General features: G+C 32.4%; 2 protein-coding genes across 2 annotated transcripts in view; both read left to right on the forward strand.

The window, feature by feature from the left end:
• Positions 1 to 6474, forward strand: part of LOC143042146 (uncharacterized) — a 34284-nt gene extending 27810 nt beyond the window's left edge. The window contains exons 8-11 of the mRNA XM_076214401.1: positions 629 to 848; positions 2293 to 2358; positions 2903 to 2995; positions 3368 to 6474. Coding sequence (XP_076070516.1) covers positions 629 to 848; positions 2293 to 2358; positions 2903 to 2995; positions 3368 to 3655 — 667 coding nt within the window. The 3' untranslated portion in view covers positions 3656 to 6474. The remainder of the gene's footprint in view (positions 1 to 628; positions 849 to 2292; positions 2359 to 2902; positions 2996 to 3367) is intronic.
• Positions 6475 to 9904: 3430 nt separating this feature from the next.
• On the forward strand, positions 9905 to 18313 carry LOC143042147 (uncharacterized). Its single transcript, XM_076214402.1, has 5 exons — positions 9905 to 10011; positions 12701 to 13014; positions 14912 to 15312; positions 15785 to 16002; positions 18044 to 18313. Exons 2-5 carry the CDS (start codon positions 12701 to 12703, stop codon positions 18209 to 18211), a joined length of 1101 nt encoding a protein of 366 aa, XP_076070517.1. The 5' UTR covers positions 9905 to 10011; the 3' UTR covers positions 18212 to 18313.
• The last annotated feature ends 2667 nt before the right edge of the window (positions 18314 to 20980 follow it).

Consider the following 20980-nt stretch of genomic DNA (forward strand, 5'->3'; position numbering starts at 1 on the left):
CTATTCCGTTCAGCGACTACATGGCAGTGGTGAACATAATTATCAGGAGGTGAACTGGCTTGACAACACGAATTTTTGGGTTAAACAAGTAAAGCTACGACTGACTCAAGTATCACGACACGACATGAATTGTAGCTTGTACATGCTATCAACGCCGTAAGATTCATAATGGAGCTTTCAACTTATCATACTTCTAAAAAGATTATAAGATCGACGCTTTTCAGACAATAACGGTTTATGTAAATAGAATGAAAAATACTGATATTCTTTTTTCATTTAAAGAATCAAAAGTGCTTTCTAAATGGAGGAGCAACATCTTAATCTCCTTGAAATTGAAAATGATCGACTGTTCAAGGTCTGACTACTACGTGATATTGTCTCAGTCTACATTAAAGACTTGAATACATTTGCAAGCATTTCATGAGTTAAAAAAAAAGCAAAAAGACAAATAAATCCATGATAAAAAATGAAAACAACACGTTAAATAATTTCATGCGTTCCAAATACTTTTCTGGATTTACTTTCATCAGGTAAATAGAATATATGATAATGACAAATGGATTTAAATTACATGCAAGAAGCCTCTTATCTAGACTATACACAATTTAGACATGTTTCTCTCACCAAGGTTGAGTGAAATGATGGGATCTAAATTAAGAGACAACAACCCAGCGATAGCTGATCTGAATGACCAGAATCGTCCAATGAAACTCGCAGAACAGTTTACAGAATTATATGAAAATGAATGGACCGACGCATTTACTGCTTTACCAGACATTACTGAAGAGGGCAGAGATGAAAAAATAACAGATGTTGAAAGCATTCGCATATTACTCCAAATTTTGAAAGTATGTTAGGGTTTCTGCTTTGTTTACAGTAAAGCTTTTTTTGCGTACATAAAAGCTTAATATTTGAATATGTTTTTTTTATATATATGTTTATTATCCTCCTTAAGGAGAGTATGGATATACATGAACATAAATACAAATGTGGTATAATACAGAGTGTTAATAATAAGAATATGAATAAAGATTTGAATAAAATAAAAGAATAAATAAATATTTATATTAATGAATAATTAAATAGATCATTGAATAAATAGAATAGATAAGTAAATGTTCAGATGAATCGAAAAATGTCTTTTAAGATTTTTCAGTTGTAATAAATATCAAGTTAACTGTGTGTTCTGTATCAATCTGATTTTTTAATTTAAAAGGATGCATTGCAGATAAAACAAAAAATCGTTTAATAAAATGTTCGGAAATATGACAGCTTTCGATAATTTGTTTTACGTTCATATACCAATTTTTCGGCGTTTTACGTTTCCGCATTTGTCACTACGTTTCCGCATTATAATTCTTCAGTACGTTTCCGCATTTTTATAGTACTCTTTTCCGCATTTTTTTTACATTGATTTTGTTAAAGGTTATTTACGTTTCCGCATTTTAATTTTTAATGTTGCCCCCTGCTCACCAAGGGGGAGGTAGAAGTAGGACTTTGAGCAGGATAAGTCTTTGTGGTTTAAATGAGACTATCAACTTAAAATGAAAAAAATCATACATGGTCATATATCAATTAAAGGTCAATGTACTAAAAGTTTATATATATATATATAACGGTAAACCTCAGTATACTATTATGCAATACATGTATCACAGTTTACATATTTGTCAAAACGGAAAACTTGTAGCCAACTGACTTTATGAAGTCTAACCTCGTTATCTCTTCTCTACCATTTACTTGACAAACTGATTGGATACGAATTCAATTTGTTCGCGGCCAGTTTTACGAACTGGTGCTATTGCTGATAAAGACCGAATTTTGATGCTTAGAACTAGGAGTTAAAATGATAATAAAACGATTACGACCCGTTTGTGGTTCTTTTGGCTTCTGTGTCGGGAGGAGATGTTCATATTTGCGGTGGAAACTTAGAATCGGCGGCAACGTAGTTTTCTATGATGTAGTCAGCAAATAAAGTCTTATATATCATTACTACTATTTGTTTTTACAGGTGAAATACAGGTAAAAATGCGGAAAAGTGGTATCTATTTATTTCGGAAAAGTAATACACGAAATGCGGAAACGTGAAATTGAAACTGAAACGTCAAGTCAGTGTGACATTACCTTAATTTGTGGCTTCAATAATCAATCAACTCTCTTTTTTATTTATTTTTTATAATAATTGTAATATGTAGTAATAATGCATGGAAAATTCATTCATTTCATTTTATTGCATACGAAATATTCCAAATGCTGTTTGCCATACTTTGAACAAATTATGATGTTTAATAGGAAATAAATGAAGAGTGTGTCAAAGATTCGTCACTTCAATTGTCTGGACTGAAGAAAGCTTTCCAGGTAAATAAAAATAATACTATACTTATTGTATATTGTTTCGTATAAAAGTAGATACATGGTATAATGATAAAACTGATGAGATCTTGTTAGCACTATACCAGTGTTTTTAGAACTTGAGACCGTGAGCAATCAGGTGACACAAACATAACAAAAACGTCTTGTGGGTAGCTTTGATTCGGACGCTTACATCAAAATCGTTGCCAACGATTTACTTAGTACAGGCACCACCACATGAAGTTGAATTACACTGGTCTTTTCAGCACCAAATATCTCTAGGAAAAATAGAATAAACACTTAATGTTGCTAGATTTTTTTGTCGCTTGGTTGCAGTTCAAGTGACAAATACAATATATATCTTGTTATTCATCTGCAACGACAACACGTCAACAATTGGTTTCTGGAATGAAAATAGTTTATATGAAGATTAAAAAAGCATCCACAAATTCAAAGTTCGGCTCAGGAGCTCATAATGCAGTAGATAATCATACATGTGGTTAAAGGTGTCATACTCGTTTGTCATTATTATTATTTTTTCTTTCTTTAGTGTTTGACCGATGATGATTATAAAGAATATTTTAAGACGTTCAAAGATTTACTCAAATCACAAGCTACTAAATATATACCACTATTATGCAAGGTAAGTGACATTCATCAACTCAAGATTTATACGTTTTAATTTTTTAAACACAAAATCAATGCTGAGAACACAATTGACCGTCAAATCTTTTTTTTTTATAAGAAAACTCAATGGATTCATTAAATGCATCGATATCACTGACCAAAATTCATATCCATGACGTATAACATATCTGTTGTTATAAATAATTATAACCTCTCAAAACAAGCGTTAGAAGCATGAACAATATTTCCTTCTGGTCATCAGTGACTACAATGCTCATAATTTGGATTTTTTTTAAGAATCATATAACCTCACTTGACCTTTGATTAATCTAAATATGTTCCAATGAAATTAACATACATGTATAATACCTACTATTCACTTTTTCAGAAACTCTTTGACTATGAATCGAACTGCAAAACAGTTCTTAAATATAAAACCGTATGTCAACAATACATCGAAGTATGTGTCAAAATCTGTTACCTGTCAGCTGTTCAGGATCCTCCAATGTTTTTAGACTTCGAACCAAATGAAGCATTTGACAAAAGTACCTTCAAAGAGTTCACAGTTTCAGGTTCATTAATGGACTATTTGGTTTGGCCTGCATTGCTTATCCAGAAAGATGGCGCAATTCTTTCCAAAGGTGTGGTACAGCCCATAAAGGAATCGCAGGATTAATGAAATAATAATATGCTAATTTATTTGTAAAATAATGGGAAATATATACTGAGATAATGTATATTTTTATGGTACACACATTTTATGGCTTGAACATCAGCGTCATAAGATTTTGTATTCTGAATTCTATAATTTATTTATTTATTCCTATCTATGTCTTTACATTTCTTAGCTTGTGTATTCTAAGGTATACGATTACACACAAATATGTATTGAAGAGATTACCAACTTTGGGATACTTACCACTAAGCTGTACGATACTTAGTACTCTTAAAAAGGAATGTGTTTAAGGAGAGTGAATGTTAACATGTGCGACCTTAAGCATACACATACATAATGTCAATTACAGTTAGAAAGATTATTGTAAATGCACACGTGAGAGTATTCTACAGTTTATAAAATATTGAATGGCACACAAGGACTCTTAGGAAGCAATTATCTTTTGTGGTACGACGGTTGTGGAAGAGGATGGGCGCCATGAGATATAATGGACCTCGCTGCATTATCTGTGTGTCTGTTCCAATTTGGGACCTTTTAGTTCATTTTGATGTCTTTCGTTGCGCTGTGTCATATTAGTTTTGTTGTTTTGACATTTATATATTTGTTTGTTTTCCCAATTTTATTGATATAGATTATATGTTACCAATGCCTTGTATAATTGCTATGCAGAATGTGTTTTGCATGTTATTGACTCATAGTTTCCAACATCTACGTTTTTATGTCTCTATTGGATAGTTGTCACGCTGGCAAGCATAACACATCTCATTAATGTAATTCATTTGATTATATAGCTCAAATTCTGGGCACTATGATTGGTTAATAAAAAATTATCTTATCATTGACGAAATTGAAATTGATGTCTTAGATGCATGATCGTTTGTAAGTTGTGATCTTATGTTATGTAGTTTCATTGCAGTGAAAGATTTGGGAGGGGGCACCACAAGTCATGTTTAACCTGCGTCACTCTGTGTGTGTCAGTTTGAGGCGAGGAGCCTGCTATTCTCTGGTTGTCGTATGTGTTTTTGTGTTTTGTGTTTTTCATACATTGGACTGTTGCTTTTTATTTGAATTGTGTTACATTTATATCATCATAGGCGGATCCAGGGGGAGGGTTCCGGGGGTTGGACGATCAATGCATTTGAATGGGGACATATAGTTGGAAAAATCCCCTTTTGTCCTGGGTTGGGAACACCCTTTTAAAATGGCTGGATCTGCCCTGTACATTGTATGTCGCAACATGTTTAGCTTGGTACTCGGTGTATAATTTCTAACATCTACGTCATTTTTTATTCTGGTCGATACTTGCCACCTTGGCAAATCATACCGCAGCTCCTAACTCTTGAATGTACATTGTAGCTTATCTCCTGATGATTTTGGATTTTGGTTTAAACAGATGTATTCTTATTTATTATTTTTTCTAAACACTTACTAGGCATAATTTTGCAAAACAAAGATGGAAAATTTGCAGTTTTGATCCATTATCTAGCATTTAAGAGTTTGTAATATTCTCTTCCTGAAAATATTAATCACTTATATTTTGACATATTTTAAATTATACGAATAGAATAAGAATAAGAATATTTATTATTCCAATCAAGGGCCCTTGATGGGCAGCATAACATGTATACATAAAACAATACATCATGATTTGTAACAGAAAAACATTTTTTTTTTTATAAACTAAAATGAAACATTAAAAAAGTTCAGACAGATGTTATTATCTTCATTCTATAAAATCATATACATTTAATTCCAGGCAGGATCAGAACCATAAAATCATTACAATTATCATTGTTATTACATACATTAATTAACATTTCGTCTAACATCTAGACATGTAATAATATAGCTCCCTAAATATTTAAGTACAGACAAATTTTCATTAGTAAATAACTTAACAAATTTTGCCTCATTTGAAAGATGTATAAAATTAGGACAAATACAGTTTATCTCCTTGAAAAATATCTCCCTATCATTTTTGTATGCTAGACAACTAGTTATAAAATGTTGTTCATCTTCAACCAGATTTAGAGTACATTGCTTACAAAGCCTTTGGTCTCTTTCTATATATAATGTTTAAAGACAAGTTTTAAAGTTTGAAATAAGTATCTAATTTACTACTCTGTTTATCTGTTCTTTTTGTGTTCCAAAATTTAACAAAACTATTACAAAGTTTTTGCTTAATTGACTTTATAAAAAAGTTGAGCTTCACCACCAAATTATGAATATTCAGCTTTTTAAAAATGAAATGTATGGATGAATACCAGCATTCAATATTATGATTTAACATTGTTTTTGTTACACATATAGGTATCATACAGTAAACCATCTTTCATATTCTTTATTCTAAACCAATATGTTAGCATTGATAATACAACTGAAAAATATAAAGGGAATCTACCAAGCTCTCCTAGCACAGCTAGGTTAGAAGACTTTTTGTTTACACCTAATATATACTTCATATATCTTAAATTGGATTTATCTAAAAAAAATCATTCATATAAATGTGCTGTAATAAATATTCACTTCCTTTCTGGCATGCTGCAGAGCTAGTTTTAAACATACCTGTAATTTCACTGCCATACATTAAAATGGGTTTTATTGTATGGTCATATATATATGTAATAGAGTAGAAATACTTGGATTGGAAGATGATAAAGATCTTTGCAATTTGAATACAGCTTTTAGTGATTTTTTGTATAATTCTTCCTTTCCTTGTTTAAAAAGTCCACTAGATATAAATTTTAAACCTAAATACTTGTAATTGTTAACACATTCTATTATATCTTTTTCAAAATAAAAATATTCTTTTAAAAGTTTACCAGCTTTGTTAAATATAATAACTTACCATTTAGTACAAAATTTTGATGAATCATGAAGTCGCTTTTGAAGACCTGCCTTGGAAATAGAAAAAAATAACAATATCATCTGCATACATGAGGCAGTCAATCCTGCGACCGTTTATATCAACAGAATCTGGGCTTTCCTTAAATGCGAAATCTCCACTTTGGAGATGTGACATGCCTGCCAATAAAACAACTACCCAAAAGGGTCCAACTGACGTTAATACAAGGAACGAAAGGCCACAGTACGGCCTCCAGGGTTGATCAAACTCCATGCAGTTTTGTAATGAAGTATTTGGGTCTTAAAAAGCCCGACATACCAGAAACGTAAAACGAGTTTTACGAACAAGAAATGTTCAAATATAATAGGACAACATATTGCAACAAGCGTTTTGTTTCAATCTAGTGATTCAGGTGACAATAGCAGTACCTAGAACGTACATTCGTTATTTCATAAAACTGTTTGGTACATGTAAATATTGACAAAATGTTAAATACGCATGATCTTTGTATTGTTAGCCTCATACCAAGGTTCGTTCGTTGATACTTTTAAAAATATAGCTTTCTTCGCTCACGGGTGGTTATTGTTCTTTTGTATTACACTTAGATGACCTTAGGTTATATATAGTTGTTTGATAAAAGTCTACAAGGTTTTACTGAAAAATTTTCGCTTGCACATCCTTCCATTCTAACTACGCCCCTATTATCAAATCATGTATCATACCTATACACATAATGCGGTGATGCTACAAAAGCAATCTTGTTTCAAGCTCTGATTGTCTCACTTTAATTTAATAAAAAAGCAGTGTGAAAAATTGATTATAATGAACACAATGTTTGGTGTACGAAAACTGGACAACGTAACATCATTTACAAGTGTGACATCTATCCGTTAAAGAGAAATTGATGCAATATACTAGTTCAGAAACATTGATATTGGGGTATAAAGGTCAAGACGACATCAACTTTGCGACGCTGACGTACAGTATCAGAAGAAGTCTAGAGGTGAAGAAACAGTCTGAGTTCAACATAACACTGCATGGGTGTTATTACTTATGAAGCAATATCGATTGTTTTTTAAAGGACCACAAAAATAGAAATGAATGAAAAAGAGACATGTTGTACGTATTAAATCTTTTCTCAAAAACAAAGTGATAAAACATAAAAATAAGATGTGGTCCGACCGTACGCGTATGGTCCGACCATATGAGTATATACTCGTCTGGTTATTAACGGGCCAGAACATGAGTATTTGGATCATATAGGTATTTTTTTTTCTCAATAATATACATTATAAATCTTTATAAAAAAACAAAAATGGCTACATGAAAATGTATTATTTATATTTCAAAGGCTACATAAACATTTAAAAATATTAATGCCAAAGTTAGTTTTCGTCGCTAAATGTATTCTTGCATAGGGTGACATTTACTTCCACACGGTACCATTCTTTTTCTTGGGTCCTGTGTCGTTCCGATGTGGCTACGGTGTTTTAAGAAGCTCTAGATCTTCAATACCATAACATGACTGAAGTACATCATATCACCAGATAACTTAAATAAACTAGGGTCCTTGCCGGTGGCGTCATAAAAGAAAGAAAAAAATACGTATATTAAAGTAAAACAATACATAAAAGTATCTGGTCATTGATTGTCCCTTACTATATCTTTTGGTTTCCAATACTATTCAACTACATATTAATTGATTTAACATTTCACTAGTAACTGATTTTATTGTTGCACCGTTGATTGGTCACATGGAGACGAAACACGTGTTTGTCATACTAACAACATCCTCGTTAAGGCACGTAAAATTGCACTCATTGCATAGTTTTCTGTCTGAACTAGCTGAGCTTTAAACCATGCGTCCGCGAAACGCTTCCTGATAACACTAGCTACAAATGTAAGTCTATGTTTCGTAACAAACCCTCAGCTATCAAAAACAAGCTAACAATATGCTTCTACTTAATATTTTTACCGGAAATTTACTTCTGTCTCAAATCATTCATTGTCATTTTAAAATCAAGAGTAATACCAAAATAAATATGATAATTATATAACACTAAGTTGATAAACACAGAGAACATCGAAATCTATTCATTTTAGCACGTTTTCCTTTTTGAGCAACAGACAAATTCCAATCGGGACTCAGATCAACTATTTGATGTAGCCCTCTATTTCAATTTATCAAATTTTACTTTTTCCGTGTTACGGACGAAATGTTTGGCCTTTCAGAATGTTTAACCCAGAAATTCCTTAGCCTCCCGTTGTAGTAATAACCAAGAGCTGTTCATAAGGGTAGCGTTGATAATCCCTAGCCATAAAGACCTACCGAAGAAAATGGGTCGGAAAGTAGGTGTCACCATGCAATATCGAATTATGCTTTTATTTTCATGTTTCGGACGAAATTTTCGGCCAATAAGAATACTTACCCAAGACATGCATTACCCTCCCACTATAGTACTATTCAATAGCTATTTATTAGAACAGAGTCTATAATCCTTAGCCATATGAACGCATTGAAGAAATTACATGTATAACATTCTGTACTTATTGTGAACGTATATTCCTTTTATTTACATAATTCTTCGCCATCATCAATATATATGTTACATCAAAATTCTATATTTTAAGTCGTTAACATAAGTTTTGAAAATCGCAAATGAGGGTTAAACATGCGTTAATACGAGTCAAATCCCGGGCTTTGTTTGAATCGTCCTCAGGAGTTTTTTTTTTTTTTTATTGTAAATTCTTATTACAAAACCGTAAATATGAGTTAGAAATCTGCAAACTAATTAAAAGTTAGAATTTTAAAAATGGGATAAACAAATCTTTGATTTTCTATATATATATATCAATCCTGTTTTCGAACAATAAAAGTCAAAAACTATAAGTTTTAAAGAAAAATGATGTAGTTTTCCAACCGCAATTGCAAGATGCCGGACGAATTGCAAGCTAGCTTTTTATAAAGATAATTGCAGGATAAGAATTACTGGATACTTTGACATTGGTACTTTATATAATACATATGAATGAACAAAATAGAGTTATATATAATCAACATTTCTTCTAATTTAAGATATAAATTAAAATCATTGCTAATTTAAAAGAGGAGGCGTGCATGTCGTTTAGCATTTTTATATTTCATATACTAAATGATTCATATTCGTATTGTTTATTGTTTATTCATTTTGTGATGGTATTTCCATTGTACATAGCAATCCGATTGTTTGAATTTCATACTAATAAAATATCTTATCGTATCTTAAATTATCTCGTTTAAATTTACGTTACATGTAGTCATAATACACAAATACTGTTCAAATAAAACAACAAAGTAAGTATCGATTCTTCAGTAACGCCTATATTGTATTGGTTTTTTTTCTAGTGCATTCATGTACAAGTATATTTTCTTATCAAAGATATAAATAGCTGACATGGCTTTGACCCGGAAGTGTATTTGTGCATTTATAAACAATATATAGCTGCAGTAATATGTACACGTAGACTAAAGGTAAGTTACCGTATTTTTTCATTTATAATAGATAATGAATTCACATCTTTGACTGTACTGTTATTTATAAAATTATATTATATATACAGTTAATTTCCCAGAGAAGCACAGTATTTCTATAATAAACAGCTGACATTCCACTCAATTCATTTGAACCGTTTATTGAATCATAGTTGTTACATCATATACATGATATACACATCTCCTTATTTTCATAATTACATATTCAAATAACGTATATATATATATGTGTGTGTGTGTAGTTCATGATGTTCATACTGCTTTAATTGTATTCTTAAATGTATATTAGTATGTATACTATTGTTGTTTCTTTTTGTTCTTGTCTTATTAATGTCTGATATATTAATCGTTGGCCCATTTAGTGGAATTGAAACATCTTCTTAATCATAATATATATGGGCGTTTTTCAATAAAAGCGTAGCTTTCAGACCTAAAAAAAATGGAAAATCAACTTGTCTAAAATTTCATTTCAAGAGTTATTTTTAATACCTCTATTATAGACCTGTTTGTAAACAAAAAGTGCAATATCTTAAATATTCTTTAAAATGATATTATTTTCATAATTTGTGAACTGTTTCGTCCCCTACGAAATTTCTTCTAAACACACATATTTTTTTGCAATTTTAAATGTTTCCTATAGACATTCCAGTTTGTTTACTTTAAATACTAGAAAAATATCATTTTTTTTTTCTGAATTGGAAAACCATTTTTATCGATAAAGATTAGACAGTACTTCACATATGAAGGTTCAACTCACGTTACGTAGTGGACATTTTGATGCGTTTCGTAGTGGACAAAACCGTTTCGTAGTGGACAAAAAGTTTCGTAGTAGACATCAACCCTATTATATGTTAATAAAAACATAATAAAAATTACATGAAACTAACCCTTGTTATTTGTTTTGCACGAATATAATTGAAAAAAGATTAAAAAAAGACTCCATGGTAGTGGTAGTGTCCACTACGAAACGTTTTCCCCCCATACTTGTTTCGTAGGGGACCGTTTCGTAAGGGACGTATTCGCATGTTTTATTTTTTTCCAACAATCCCTATATTGCAATAATAACAAGACTGATTGTATTCCTCAAAGCATTTATCAAGCTGTACACTGATATTTTTTTCATAATTTTAAAACCAGATACTGAAGGAGATTTGACCCGTTTCGTAGGGGACATTATCAAAAATACGGTATCACTCTGGTCCATTTGATGTGCTCAATTTTTCTTACCAACAATTTAATTGCCGTTATAAATGCATCACTTCTTTTGTAAGACCCTAATGTTATATCTCTTGCAAACAAAAATTACATTGATTTTATAAAACTGTTTATTGGCAAATTTTAATGACTTCGTTTCGTAGTGGACATTTTGTGAGGGACACACCTGATGAAATTAAAAAACCTATATTGAAATGTGTTTATTAGAATATATTGGCTCTGAACATACTTTTGAAATATTAAAGAACTTATGTAAAGTGAAAAAAACATTTATTTCTTCATTTTTTACGATATTTTAGAGTATGAATGTTGAACAGGCGGTCTAGGGACATGCCATTTTGGTTGTTTTGGACTATTCAGGAGTCAATATCTTATCAATCCTTCTAAAAATAAACTGTTTCTTTGCTTAAAAATGTTAAATCTAATTCAATGTACTGACTGCACAAAAAATTACTTGCAAAGATCAAACACATTTTTTTTAAAGTGGATAGGACAAGAAAATACGTTTTTATTGAAAAACGCCCATATACATGCAACACATCTATTATTATAGGCATAGGTAGTCTCCAACATAAACAAAATAAATTACTATAGTAAACGTCATTTTTTCTATCGTAACTAATATGTAAAGTTAACCTGAAAATTATCATTGCAACACAACGTTTAGCTGACTTTACAGAGTTATCTCCCTGTAGTGTTAGGTACCACCTTAACGTGTGAAATTTAGACTAGTGATCTATCAAAATGAGCAAGACTTAGTCTTCAATACTGTTAGCATTATAAAAACTACTTCAATTGATCCTACAAAAACAGATGCCAACAAGAACAACTTGTTAGGTTTAAATGTGTTTTATGAATTTATTTCAATCTTAATCATCAATTTCTTCGTCTGTTGAAACCTTTAAGATTTTTTCTTTGTACCGTTTTATTTTTATTAAGGGACGTACATTGTTACACCACTCCTAGCCATGTATGAAATAAGCCCCGCCTCCCTTCTAACCTGATATGGAACATAAAGGGACGTAACATCACTATTAACCGTGTATGAAATAAGCCCCGCCTCTCTGCTAACCTAATATGAAATATACACGGTCTTCACGCGGACGATTTTAACCAATCATATTCCTAGAAATGTAAAGGAGGTAAGATAAAAGGAATTACCAAACCTATTGAACACAACATTCATTGACAACATCGTACTATATCAGTAAACAACAACAAACTCCGAAAGACAAGACGTACACAGAAAAAACAATATATAACGTACGAACAATTAACAAAGGGTTCAGATTAGTGCAAAAAGGGACATTTAACATTTTTAATTCATAATTCGAAAAAAAAAAAAAATACACCATTGCTAAAAAAAAACACAGACAAACATACAATGTCAATGAACGCATTGAAAAATGTTTACATAATTTATCATCAACATCAATTGTTTTTTCTTCTTTAGATGGGCGATTCCTGGAATCCTAGCTTCTCTGATAGCGATTCGGATGATAATCAGATATATGTTGCCAGAGATCCCAGAAAAGACAAACATTTTGATCGTAAACAAGAATTGCTGTGGAATTGCAAGGGAAAAGCCGGTAAAGTAGGACAAGGGAAACAACCACTGGTGATTGCTGTCATTGGACCTCCTGGATGTGGAAAATCGTCATTTCTTAATACCATATTTGCTGCTTTCAGCCATGATCATTGGTCAGAACATGCCAAATATGGAGAATTCGGTAGGAGAGGGAAGCAAGTAACAAGAAGACTAAAAAGGTTATATATCTGAGTTATGAAATCAATGCTTATACAACTTTTTTTAAAAGGAAAGAGTTGTTGATATATGTGTATGCAGGGGCGGATCCAGCCATTTAAAAAAGAGAAGTCCCAACCCAGGATAAAGAAGGGGGTTCGAACCACATGTCTTCATTCAAACGCATTGATCGTCAAAAAAAGGGGGTTCCAACCACCGGAGCAACACCCCCCCCCCCATTTTAGATCCGCCACTGGTATCGGACTGCTATGAGGTACTATAAAGTTAAACATGGGTTAATATGATCAATTGACTAAGAACATATTTATATTTCAAACACAAACCAGTGACTTAAAATAACTATGATTTCAAGGTTAATAATTATTGGCTAGTTTGTGTTTACTTTACGACCATTGTCAAATATTTCATGCATGTTAAGGACGAGCAAAAAAGTATGTAGGTGTTTCAAAGTACATGTATACTAGTCTCAGATGCATGATTTCATATTAGTTAACTATTAATTTATTGGATTTCAACTAGCTGTCAGAAACTGCGAGTACACTCAAATATGTACTTTTGTGCATTTTTGTTCTTTGGATGTACAAGTACCCGGCCATGTCCCGAGTCAGGAGCTTGTAATTCAGTGGTTGTCGTGTGTTGCTGTGTGAAATATTTGTTTTTCGTTCCTGTTTTTGTACATATATTAGGCCATTGGTTTTCTTCTTTGAATTGTTTTACATTTGCTATTTCGAGGCCTTTTAATGCCGACTACGCGGCATGGGATTTCAATTTGCTCATTATTGTAGGCCGTACGGTAACATATAGAAGTTCATTTCTGTGTCTAATGATATCTTATGAAGAGTTATCTCATTGGTATAACACATCATCTTTTTGATAGGACGAAAAGCATATAATTTTATGTACATAATGTCAAAACGCACGTATAATGTTGAATTTAAAACGATCTGTTCATGCATTTCAATTTTTATATTTTCATACTTAACTGTATATTACAGATATAGCTGCTCTTTTCATACATCATCAAATGCGGATTTAAGGGGGGGCAGGGGGCCCGGCCCCACCCCCTTTTTGGGAAAAAATGTGGTTGCTTATATAGGGAATCACTGAAGCGTGACTGGAGCGGGCCCCTTCTTAGGCAGTCAGTGGGCCCCCCTTATGAAAATTTCTAGATCCGCCAGTGATCATAAATCAAATAACAACCAAAAACACTACCAAATAAATCTACACACACACACACAAAATAACACACAAACTATCAAATAAATGCACATGTGTCTGAAAAAAAAGTGTCATGTACATGTGTAAGGGGATAATCTCTTGTCATAATTTTCGAATGAATACCATACCTGTTTGTGGTGTCAGACCACCAATTAAAAATCAATATCTGTTCAACCAAATTTTGCAATTTTCACAGCTTTCTAAAAATTTTACCTTAAGTTTAACTTCATAGAAACCAGGTATATCCTGAATTGTACATGTATCAGCTTTCTACATGCCAATTTTCAGCATACCTTTAAAGCCTTTTTACAAAATAACTGACCTTCAAACAGAGGAACTCCAAAAATAACCCCTGGTTTTCTGGAAATCTTAAATTAGTATACTATGGAGCGCATTAATCCTCAATTTTTAATGCAAACTCATAGACAATTAAATTTTGGCTCAAAATGGTCTAGATATATTTCTCCTTCAACAAAAGTTTCATTTCTGCAAATTTGTCGGTTAGTTTAAGTAAACAAGGACATCAAAAGCACTATTTTGTGTCAGAGTAGGGCTACTTCTACATACGTTCTAAATTGGAGGGAGTAATTGGTGGTCTGACACCTAAAGCATGTACAGGTTCCTGTTTCTGAATGATCGGAAGAAATATTTATTTTTCAAATAATGATCCCTATGTTTCAGTTTCCAAAAGAAAGATTACTACAAAGACAGAGATGAATATCTATTGCCAACGTTTCTTGATATGACAGGATTTGAAGATGACGACGCTCCTTTGAATAAAGAACTTTTAAGCATTGTTTTATGCGGAAAACTGAAAGAAGGAGAAGAACTTCATAATGTTATAGAATATGGACAACATTTTGGTGTAAATGCTGTCAAAGAAAAGTATTTTGGTGGAAAATATTTTGGTAAAATTCCAAAGCAAGAAGGCATGCCGAATCTTTTAGATTATTTCGTCATTGAAAATAGGGAAGAGTATCTTCGAGTGAATAGAGTTTTTGTTGTATGTTCGGCAAACCCAGATCAGCCTTTACCAGTAAATCTGTTTGAAGCCGTCACTGATATAACCAATAGAGAGAGAGGCGAGTTTATCATTTCCTTTGTAGCATATTGTGTTATAAAATCGAAACCACTGATTTTTTGTTGTTGAAATAAATAATTTTATACAAACTTAGAAGGTCTCGTATGATTCCTACTAAGACAACTATCTATAAAGACCAAGTAACACTGCCTGTCTGTGAACAATTATAGATCACAGTTCGGTTTTCAACTACGAACAGAACTCATACCGTATAGTGAGATATACACGCACACATGTGTTAAAATATGGATAAGCTTAACAAAGAAAAAGACGGCAATGAGTTCGACAAATAAAGAAAAAGACAACAACGTGTTAAACAAACAAATAAGATACATGTAGATAGCAACCATTTACAATCATTAGATTACATGTTCCTGGTTTGACACATACATATAAAAAATAGGGTGGGTTTTGTGAATGCTAAATCCCTTTATGACTTAATATTTTTTTTCAGTTATGTTTGTCTTTTCTAGATATTACCTTATATGGTGTACTCACGCAGGCAGACAAATACAAATCTAAAGATCCAAAGGTTTTGATGAGAGAAAAGGAATTCATGAGGGCACTTGGAATTCCAAAGAATCGTTTTGCAAGAATCAAGAATTACTGTCCGGATATAGATCCTAACATGACATACGAAGATACTATTATACCTTCCTTAGATGTACCTGTATTGAGGCTCTTGAGACAGGTGAGATTTATTTACGGGCTTGTAATTCCTATCATGATTTCCTTGATAGAGGGTTGCTGCTCACATGGAAGCTATTAAATGAGGAGTTCCAAATGGTAAAGTTAAAATCATCCCTTCGAAAATTATACGGACGCAATCACGAGTTGGTTGACCGTTATGGAATAACCGTTTCACAGATGATATCGGATATGTCCCTTACGGTGTAACTACAATTCCCTTCCCTTGTAATGATTATGACATAACGAAACAGATTATTTACCGGGTTTGTAACAATATGAGCAACACGACGGGTGCCACATGTGTCACATGTTGAGCAGGATCTGCTGACTCTTCTGGAGCACCTTGTTTTTTATGGGGTTTATGTTGCTTAGTCTTTAGTTTCTATGTTGTGTCTTTTGCACTTTTATCTGTCTGTTTGTCTTTTTCTTGTTTAACCATGGCGTTGTCGGTTTATTTTTTGATCTATGAGTTCGAATGTCCCTCTGATATCTTTCGTCTCTCTGTTATTCATTAAGTTGCTTTAACGCAAATTTCTGAATTAAGGCTCCCTTTAATGTCTTGACACCTAATATATTCATGGAATTGGATTTCATCTTCCATTTGTATTTCAATATAGAACGAAAGTTTCTTATCATATCATATCTTAGATGTACATGTACTTGATCTCTCTAAGACTGGCCACTTTTCATCAGTTGCGTTTGTAAATATGGGTTTGTTTATCTCAGCCAAGACGTTAATATTATTAAAAAAAAATCTTAAACATATCCATTTTTTCATTACCTACTTCTGTTTGGCAATTCTAGAGTTATAAAGAATAAACAGCATATGTTTGTGTGGTTCTACTGAATATTTTACGTATTTACAGTCCCTTATGAATAGATCATGTTAGTTTTCCTATCATAAACCAAAAATAGTTTTCAAAATTCCGGTGCACTACATCAATCTGATCCAATCTTTAAAATGCAGTTTTTATTTAAGAATAATATAGTTATCAAAAGTACCAGGATTATAATTTAGTACGCCAGACGCGCGTTTCGTCTACATAAGACTCATCAGTGACGCTCAAATCGAAATATTGATAAAGCCAAACATGAACAAAGATGAAGAGCATTGAGGATCCAATATTCCAAAAAGTTGTGCCAAATACGGCTAAGGTAATCTATGCCGGGATTAAGAACATCCTTAGTTTTTCGAAAAATTCAAAGTTTTGTAAACAGGAAATTTATAAAAATGACCACATTATTGATATTCATGTCAACACCGAAATGTTGACTACTGGGCTGGTGATACCCTCGGGGACGAAACGTTCACCAGCAGTGGCATCGACCCAGTGGTTTAAATAGTTATCAAAAGTACCAGGATTATAATTTAGTACGCCAGACGCGTGTTTCGTCTACATAAGACTCATCAGTGACGCTCAAATCGAAATATTGATAAAGCCAAACATGAACAAAGTTGATGAGCATTGAGGATCCAATATTCCAAAAAGTTGTGCCAAATACGGCTAAGGTAATCTATGCCTGGAATAAGAAAATCCTTAGTTTTTCGAAAAATTCAAAGTTTTGTAAACAGGAAATTTATAAAAATGACCACATTATTGATATTCATGTCAACACCGAAATGTTGACTACTGGACTGGTGATACCCTCGGGGACGAAACGTCCACCAGCAGTGGCATCGACCCAGTGGTTTAAATAGTTATCAAAAGTACCAGGATTATAATTTAGTACGGACGTAGTTAAATATAAGTGTAGTACTACTTGTATAAAACAACTTTTCCTTAACATTGACATATTTAATATTAATGTTGGAAGTTACTGTAACAGTAACTTTTCTTTTCTTTTTAAAATATTACTTTTAACAGTTTTTGTCGTGTTGTTTCAAATATAAAAAAAAGAAGATGTGGTATGATTGCCTATGAGACAACTCTCCACAGGAGACCAAATGACACAGAAATTAACAACTATAGGTCACCGTACGCCCTTCTACAATGAGCAAAGCCAATACCGCACAGTCACCCTTTTATGCTTTTTTTTTATAGGTTTTGACTGCAGAACCAACAGATCAGGACTATGAGCATCGTCAAACCAAGAACGGGAAATGTGTGCCTAATCTTTCCGACCCATGTGTGGCATTAATAGCAGCAGTAATTGTTGCATTAGTATTATTTGTATTATTTAAATTATTTGTGCTTTTTTTAAGAATATAAGTTGATGTGAAATAAATAATTTGGCCAACTTGACACTAATACTTGATTGTTCAACATTAAATGAAATGTGTGTAAATGACAAATCATAAAGTAGAAACTGTTCTTTCTTTTGTTTATGTATATTCTATGCATGTGAAATTCAAACTGAAGAAGCGTAAAAAACTGTTAGATTTGATATCTTTCTTTTTCAATGAATAAACCAAGTAATATACAAATCTTTGGTACCAGGCTTATAACTTGATACGCCAGACGCGTTTCATCAGTGATTCCTAGATCAACATAGTTATAAAGCCAACCAAATATAAAGTTGAGGGCATTGTGGGACCAAGATTCTAAAAACATGTTGTGCTAAATACGGCTCAGGTAATCCATGCATGTCTGGGATAAGAAAATCCTTAGCATTTTGAATAATAAATACATTTGCAAAGACCTAACAGATGTAAACAGTAAAGGTAAATTAAAAAAAAATGTCAATATCAGTTCAGTAAAAGTTAACGTTGAATCAAACGTTGGATGTATAGCGGACAATTTGGACTCTCTAACATTTGAACAAGAGGGTATATTGCAAAGGAACTACAGTTTAGTCTTGCAAAGTGGCCGCATACAGACTCTTAAAAGATCGTTGCATGACGTTTGCGCGCATTACCACTACATTTGCGCGCAAAAATCGCTTTTGCTTACATTTGCGTGCATTTTTTTGACAGGTAAACTAAGGTAAAATACAGGTCATAATACTTTATTATTTATTAATTTGTTCAATTATTTACAAGTATCAGTACCCCTCCCGTTAGCTTAAGTCTCCTAAGGCACCTATTTTGAAAGAATTCAATCAATAATATTTTAGGGAAATACAGGTCATAATACTTATTTGTTTATCAATTTGTTCAATTATTTACAATTATCAGTACCCCTTCCGTTAGTCTAAGTCTCTTCTTAGACAGGGAAAAAGGAGATAAAGCCGCATATTTTTTTTCGATTTTCAGATACAATTCAACAAGTCAAAGGTGTAGACAAAACTTTAAGAAATCTGTGACATAGCCCATTTATCATAACTTGAACTTAAGATAAAAAGGGGTTTTAAATTGATTTTAGAATTCAATATGAACAATATATGATTTGAATTAACAAACTATTTTCAAAATTTATAATTGATAATCATATCTATTATGAAAATACCAATAAAATATAGTCATTTATAATTTAATATATATGAATTATTATTTTACATGAGATTACCTGTAAAATGAATGCGCGCAAATGTAATCAAAAGCTGCGCGCAAACGTAAAATATTTTAATCCCCAAATGCGCGCAAACGTAGTGCGCCCTCAAAGATTTGTAAGAAGGATCTTTACGTGCAGAGGTCGTGGCACTATTGCTACACGAGGCCGATGATCGAATTGAATGTCACCAATCTGACTATACAATGCTGCTCATTTTTGAAGACCGTACGGTGACCTATAGTTGTTAATTTCTGTGCCATTTAGGCTCTTGCGGAGAGTTGTCTCTTAGGCAATTATACCACATCTTCATTTTTATATATACATGCATCCTTCACAACTAAATACACGCCCTTTTTTGACAACGGTTTTACTGAAGAAGAAGACCAACAGTGACCATATTGCTATCCAACAGTCCCCTGTTTTGGTAATTTTAAATGTAATTCACAATTCCTAACAACAAAGACCGACGAGGAAGATGATCGTTTTGTCAAAATTAATTTAAATGGTAGAGTAATGTATTAAAGATATAAAGAACATTTCACTTAAAGAAAACTAGACATTAACAAGATTTAAGTATTCAAACTGTAGATTAGAATTAGTATGTGTTAGATTATTATAGATTAAAATATGCCCTTTTCCATATTGACCCTGGTATCATAACTCGACACATTTCAATCCTTTGGTAGCACCTTGGGCTTAAATGGGAGTCTTTGGATGATACAATGGTCGATATTGTTTTTTGTTGCTTGGAATATCAAAAGAATTTTAGCCATTGCAATCATACAGTTATTACTGTTTCGCTTTGTACTATGCTTCTCATTGGCGAATGGCTGCGTTTATTGCCTATCTTGAATATGGTCGATATTTACTCTATTATTCTATTTTAGGTCATTCAAATATGAAATTTTAAAGGATTCAGTATATCTCATTCGTTTGCAAAGGACATTTATTTGTATTTATGAATTTATTATCCTTCTTGAAATTTTGAAAAAATATTATAATGTTGTGTTTCTGTAGTGTCGTTTCACCTCTTATATTTGATGTGTTTCCCTCAGTTTTAATTTGTAAACCGGATTTGTTTTTTTTCTCAATCGATTTAATAATTTCGAACAGCAGTTTACTACTGCTGCCTTTATATAACATAGTAAAACACTTTTCGGCATTCTAAAAGAATCTTTCGATCCTTAAACATGTTAAAGGAAGTAGGATAAAACGTTTACTTACCTTGTCCTAATTCTATATATATATTTTCCGTAGGGTAAAATGTCTAACACATTTACCCCTTAGCCAGTTCGTTTATACTGTCATCAAAATACTGATATTGTGTTATTTATTTTGCATATTCGGTAAAAGATAGCATACAGACATCACACACACTTCAACTAGTCTATAAGGAAGAACTATTCTAATATTTCAACAGAATAATACAACACTGCAACGATAGCAATATCAATCGTTTAACTTAACACAAGAACGCGGGTGCGTTCAATATCATAGCTACTACGAAGGGCTACGTAGATTTCGAATACTGAACTTATATCTAGCCTA

This window comes from Mytilus galloprovincialis, chromosome 8, assembly GCF_965363235.1.
Source record: "Mytilus galloprovincialis chromosome 8, xbMytGall1.hap1.1, whole genome shotgun sequence".
Classification (NCBI taxonomy): domain Eukaryota; kingdom Metazoa; phylum Mollusca; class Bivalvia; order Mytilida; family Mytilidae; genus Mytilus; species Mytilus galloprovincialis.

What these genes read in the sequence shown, in the direction of transcription:
- LOC143042147 (XM_076214402.1), top strand. Translation starts at nt 12,701, where the DNA reads ATGGGCGATTCCTGGAATCCTAGCTTCTCTGATAGCGATTCGGATGAT. An exon ending in GTAACAAGAAGACTAAAAAG is followed by an intron (nt 13,015 to 14,911) that starts GTTATATATCTG and finishes CCTATGTTTCAG; the next exon opens with TTTCCAAAAGAAAGATTACT. An exon ending in TATAACCAATAGAGAGAGAG is followed by an intron (nt 15,313 to 15,784) that starts GCGAGTTTATCA and finishes TGTCTTTTCTAG; the next exon opens with ATATTACCTTATATGGTGTA.